Genomic DNA, 6,216 nt, shown 5'->3' on the forward strand with positions numbered 1-6,216 from the left:
ATGTTAGTTGTGTGCCGTGTTATTTATGTGTATGGCTGCGACATGTCATCATTTATCAACACTCATGCATGTTTCTTTTAAGAATATGGGGGGTACCAGATATATGATTATGGTTACTTCTATGGGTGATTCTTGGTGCTGTCCAAAATTCTTTAGTTTCATTGTTCCTTGATCCATCTTGTCTATGATGTCAAATTTTATTCTCACACATTTGTAGTTGATATCTTACATAGTTGTGCAATTTTCTTTGTGCAATTGTACTATATCAATTTTCCTTTCTCTCGGTCGCTAACTTTCTTTGTGGTTGGCGGCAGGATGGTCGGAAACTCTGATGCCAGTGGTGAGAATGGCGAACCGCCTCTCCCTCCTCCTCCTTTGCACCCAACCCTTGTGGAGATCCTTAGAAGGTCGGAGGAGAGCCGACAAATGCAAAATCAGATTATGCAGGCCATTGTGCAATACTTGGGTGGGCAGGGACATGGTGGTCAACGCCATGGTCATTCCGCTTTCATGGCCACCGACCCTCCTATCTTTCGTGGATCAAAGGAGCCTTTGGATGCTGATTTTTGGCTGCGTGCCATAGAGCAAAATTTTGGTCTTATTCAGTGCAATGATCAAGAGAAGGTCAATTATGCGGCTCATCAACTTCGTGATGCCGCAGGAGCTTGGTGGCATGGATACATGGCACAAGTTGGTGAAGGTCACCAAGTGACTTGGGCTGAATTTCGTGAGGCTTTTCGTGCATACCACATTCCCAAGAGTGTGCTCAACATTAAGAGGAATGAGTTCCGTAGGTTGCGCCAAGGCAACAAGCCCGTGATGGAGTATATCAACACCTTCAACTATCTTACCCAATATGCTTTGGAGGATATCAACACGGATGACAAAAAGCAAGATAATTTCATGAATGGGTTGTCTTTGAAGCTCCAATATCATCTCTCTACCACGGATTTTCGGGATTTCAATGACATGGTTAGCAAGGCGATCAAGGCTGAGTACAAGATGAATGCATTTGAAAATGAGAATCGCAAGATTGATATGGAGAACCGCAAGCGGGCTGCCTCTTCTTCAACCGGTGGTAACCCGCAACGCCCCCGCACGGGACTTCCTCCTCCACCCCGTGCGCCGGGTTTTGGTGCTCCTCAACCCATGTGGATGGCACGCCATCCTCCGGCTCCCCAAGGTCAACTTCCTCGTGCTATGGGGCAGCCAGGAGGCGGTGGTGGAAATACCTCTCGTGGGCCATGCTTCAATTGTGGCGGGCAAGGCCACATCTCTTGTGAGTGTCCCTCTCCAAGAAAGGGTGGAGCTGGCAATACTCCAAATCCACCAACTCCTCCTCCTCGCCAAGATGGGAGGAATGGTCAAAATTCCAAACGTGGCAAGTTGAATCATATCACGGCGGAAGAAGCTAGTGAGGATATGCAAGTTCTTGTTGGTATGGTCTCTATCAATTCTAAACCCACTCGAGCATTATTTGATTCCGGTGCATCTCATTCCTTCATGAGTAAAAAGTTTGCCATAGAACATAATTTTTCTATCCGGGTAGTGCCTACTCCATTTATCATTAATGCTCCCGGAGCAACATTAGTATCTAAAGAAGTGGTCAACCTAACTCAACTTGAAGTCTCGGGGCTGAATTTCATGGTAAATTTTGTGGTCATTGATCTAGAAGAATTGGATGTCATTATTGGGATGAATTGGATGACTAAATATGATGGGGTTATTCGGTGCGATCCTCGATCTATTGAACTTAGGCACCCTTTCGGAGTGCGAGTTAATCTTTATCTCTATGAGAAACTTGATTCTCAACTTCATGCTCTTAATGCCACTATTTTGCCGGAGTTAGAGACAATTCTGGTAGTGTGCGAATTTCCGGATGTATTTCCCGAGGAATTACCGGGGATGCCTCCCGACCGGGAAGTTGAGTTTGTCATTGAGCTACTCCCTGGAACGGCCCCGGTATCTAAAAGGCCCTATCGTATGCCTCCCAATGAGCTAGCATAATTGAAGAAACAATTACAAATTCTTCTTGACAAGGGATTTATTCGTCCGAGCTCCTCACCTTGGGGGTGCCCGGTTCTATTTGTCTCAAAGAAAGATGGTAGCCTAAGGAAGTGTGTGGACTATCGGCTGTTGAATGAAGTGACCGTGAAGAACAAATATCCTCTTCCTAGAATTGACATTTTATTTGACCAATTAGTGGGTGCTAAATTCTTTTCCAAGATTGATCTTCGCTTGGGATATCATCAAATTAAAATTCGAGTGGAGGATATTCCCAAGACGGCTTTCTCTACTCGATATGGGCTTTATGAGTACACAGTTATGTCATTTGGGTTAACTAATGCCCCGGCATATTTCATGTATCTCATGAATTCTATTTTCTTTGAAGAGCTTGATGTCTTTGTGGTGATTTTCATCGATGACATTCTTATCTTCTCCAAGACCGAGAAAGAGCATGCCGAGCATATTCGCATTGTTCTTCAAAAGCTCCGTGATCATCGTCTCTATGCCAAGTTTAGCAAGTGCGAGTTTTGGCTCAAGGAAGTGGCTTTTCTTGGGCATATCCTTTCGAATAATGGTGTGGCGGTGGATCCAAGCAAGGTGAAGGATGTGTTTGATTGGAAGCAACCCCAAAATGTTAGTGAGATCCGGAGTTTTCTTGGACTTGCGGGTTATTACCGTAGGTTCATTGAGAACTTCTCCAAGATTTCCAAGTCTATGACCGAGTTGACAAAGAAGGGTGTGGAATTCAAGTGGACCGATGCTTGTGAGAATGCATTTCAAACCCTCAAGACCAAGCTCACCACTGCTCCGATTCTCGCTCAACCGGATATCACCAAGGGATTTGATGTATATTCTGATGCATCTAGAATCGGACTCGATTGTGTTCTTATGCAAGAATGCTAAGTCATCACTTATGCTTCACGCCAATTGAAGCGTCATTGTCAGTACCCTGTAGCAGGGATACCCACTCTTACCGCAGCAAGACAGGACCCGCGTAGTTATCCGTAACTACGCGTAAGGACGGAGTAGCCAGGCCCCTCCGGTCAGGCTCTTCCCTCACCAGGCCAACGGCCCCGGACCCGTTCCCCGCCTGGGGATGGGTCCGGAGACGCCACGTGTCTCTAAGGAAGGGAAGCTCCGAGCTGACAGCCGAGGCCTCGGACCCCCCATAGGGGTCCGGGACCTCCTGCGCCGTCCGGACCCCCCCTTACCGTGCGGGGGTCCGGAGCCGCCACGTGTCCCGGAGGCACGGGCGCGGGCTCGTGCGCGAGTCCTCCGCAAGGGGGCTCGCCCACCCACCGCATTTAATGCGGATGGTTGACGCATGCTCTGCCGCCGCAGCATGCGGGACAGCCTTTGTCAGGCCCCGCTGTGCACCGCGTATTACCAAGGTGCACAGTGCAGCCGCCTGTTCCGCGCCCGCGCAGAGCCTGTCAGCCGCATTAAATGGATACGACGGCACGACACTTTTCCATCATACCGCCTACACCGCTCCCTACACAGCCGTTCAGCTACGTGGCAAGCGATGCCGCTGGCTACGACGGGCGCCGTTCCGACAAGACAGCACCTAGACATGCTGAACGGGAGACTCCAAGAGCAGGCAAAGATATCCAGAGAAAGATCTCCTTTGCCTGCAACGCCATAATGATGGACAGTACTATATTTTATACCGCATCGCTGGGCCCACTTGTCGGGGTCCCGGCAGCCATGTACGCGCCTCCCTTGAGATATAAAAGGGAGGCACTCGCTGTGTATAGGACAGCTCGGGACGGACACAAGCTCTCGCAGCTCTCACACTCTCGTGGGGAGGCAATACAACACACAGTGGACGTAGGGTATTACGCTCCGGCGGCCCGAACCACTCTAAATCTTGCTGTGTTCATCGTGTTCTTGAGTGAGATCGTTCTGGGACTAGCTAACCCCCGAGTATACACCCTCTGGGCTAGGGCGGGTGCCTTCCGCCACCCGGCCGTGGTTGCAGCTCCACGACATTTGGCGCGCCAGGTAGGGGGCCTCTTTAGCTGGTCGCAGTTCATCTCCTCATCGTCCCCATGGTTCGTGTGGACGACGTAGAGATGACGGAGGGTGTGGTGTCCTCCACGCCACACGCTCCTCGTGTTCCTGCTCCAGGGGCAACTGTGCCTGTGGAGCAGCCACCGTCGGCGGCAGCGCGCGCTGCTCGCCGGCAAGAGTCAGGGCGCCCATCAAGGGCCCCCTCACAAGCTGCGAGCGGCGGAGCGCTGGCAGCGGCTAGGGAGTTGCTTCTCAACCCCCCGGCTGAGGCAGCCTCGCCAGACGCCCTGAAGCAGTGGCGGGACGACGTTGACCGTCTCCTCCACCTGGCTCAGGCCTCCCCCAGTTCTGCAAGGACTGGGCAACGACCTCCGCCCGGCAATGCGGTGGTACCTTACCACCAGCGTCAGGGCGGTGCGTCGGCGTCCGTGCCCTCCCCTACCGTGAGGGGTGCACGAACAGAAGACCTGCGGGCGGAGCTCAACCGCCGGCGCGCGGGAGAGGATGCCCGCGTCTCCATTGAGAGGGCGCGAAAGCGCCGTCTTAACATTGAGGGCCGTAACCTCAACGCCGACTTGGACGTGGTGGCACCCAAGCCCCCGGTGAACGCCCGGATACAGCCAGGCGCACCAGTTGCTGGGGTGTGCTGCGCTGCGCTGGCGGACCACCTCCGAGCAGTGGCATGGCCATCCAAGTTCCGCCCCCACCTGCCGGAAAAGTACGACGGTACCACTAACCCGTCGGAGTTCCTGCAGGTGTACGTTACTGCCATCACAGCGGCTGGTGGTAACGGCGCCGTCATGGCAAGCTACTTTCATGTAGCCTTGTCTGGGCCAGCCCGGACCTGGCTCATGAACCTCACACCTGGGACGATCCAGTCTTGGGAAGAGCTCTGTGCGAGGTTCACAGCGAACTTCGCCAGTGCGTACCAGCAGCATGGTGTGGAGGCACACCTCCACACCGTAAGGCAAAAGCCCGGAGAAACGCTACGGGCCTTCATCTCGCGCTTCACCAAGGTACGGGGTACCATTCCTCGTATCTCAGACGCATCTATTATCACTGCTTTCCGCCAGGGGGTACGTGACGAGAAGATGCTCGAGAAGCTGGCGACGCACGAGGTGGAAAGCGTCACTACGCTTTTCTCCCTGGCAGACAAGTGTGCCAGGGCCGCTGAGGGTCGTGCATGGCACTTAGCCCCCCAAAGCGGAGACGCCAAGGCTGGCGGCTCCAGTGCTACCGCTCAGGGCGGTGGCAAGAAGAAGAAGAACAAGAACCGGAATCGCGGAGAACTGCAATCTGGTGGACCAGTCGTTGCAGCGGCGGCGCCAGCAGCGACACCAGCTGCGGCAGCAGCGGCTGGGGGCCAGAATGCACACGGCAAACGCCCTCGCCCGCAAGGTGGAAGCGGAGGTTCATGCCCAGTGCATCCCACCGCTCGCCACAGTGCCGCTGACTGCCGTGAGATCCAGAAGCTCGCGAAGCGGGTCAGTGGGCGGCGTGAGCAGTCCTCCAAGGACGGTTCACCCCCTCCTCACCAGCGGGCCGGTAAGGAGAAGGCCTCCGACAGCGGGGCCGCCGCCGGGGAGAAGGAGCTGGGGTACCAATCCCCCGCTCGAGAGCTGAAGGGCGTCTACCACGACGACGACTCCGATTCTGACAACGGCGACCGCCGCAAGAAGCTGTACGTAATGTACGGCGGAAGCTGGGAGCTTGTCTCCCGACGGGATGTGAAGACCCTTCGCCGGGAGGTCCTCTCGGTGAAGCCGGGGGTCCCGAAGGCGGCGCCGCACCAGAGGTGGATGAACACCACCATCTCTTTCGGGCCATCCGACTGCCCGGAGAATATGGCCGGAGCTGGTGTACTACCTCTAGTCACAGCTCCTGTCATATCCAACGTGAGGCTCTATCACGTGCTGATTGACTATGGGGCAGGCCTCAATGTCATCAGCTATGCAGCGTTCAAGCAGCTGCAGATCCCGGAGTCCAAGCTGACTCCCTCTCGCCCATTCTCTGGAGTGGGCCCACACCCGGTGTTCCCTCTGGGGAGCATCACACTGCCGGTCACGTTCGGGACCGAGGAGAACTTCCGCACAGAGAGCATTCTGTTCAATGTTGCGGAAGTAAACCTCCCGTTCAACGCCATCATTGGCCAGCTGGCGCTCTACCGCTTCATGGCCATTGCTCATTATGGGTATT

The 6,216-nt window shown here is 54.3% G+C and overlaps 1 protein-coding gene across 1 annotated transcript; it reads left to right on the top strand.

Moving 5' to 3' along the window:
* Positions 1 to 510: 510 nt before the first annotated feature.
* On the top strand, positions 511 to 2,910 carry LOC120653738. Its single transcript, XM_039931415.1, has 2 exons — positions 511 to 1,438; positions 2,393 to 2,910. The coding sequence occupies exons 1-2, from the start codon at positions 511 to 513 to the stop codon at positions 2,908 to 2,910; spliced, it is 1,446 nt and encodes a 481-aa protein (XP_039787349.1).
* Positions 2,911 to 6,216: the final 3,306 nt, after the last annotated feature.

Source organism: Panicum virgatum, chromosome 1N (assembly GCF_016808335.1).
Source record: "Panicum virgatum strain AP13 chromosome 1N, P.virgatum_v5, whole genome shotgun sequence".
Classification (NCBI taxonomy): domain Eukaryota; kingdom Viridiplantae; phylum Streptophyta; class Magnoliopsida; order Poales; family Poaceae; genus Panicum; species Panicum virgatum.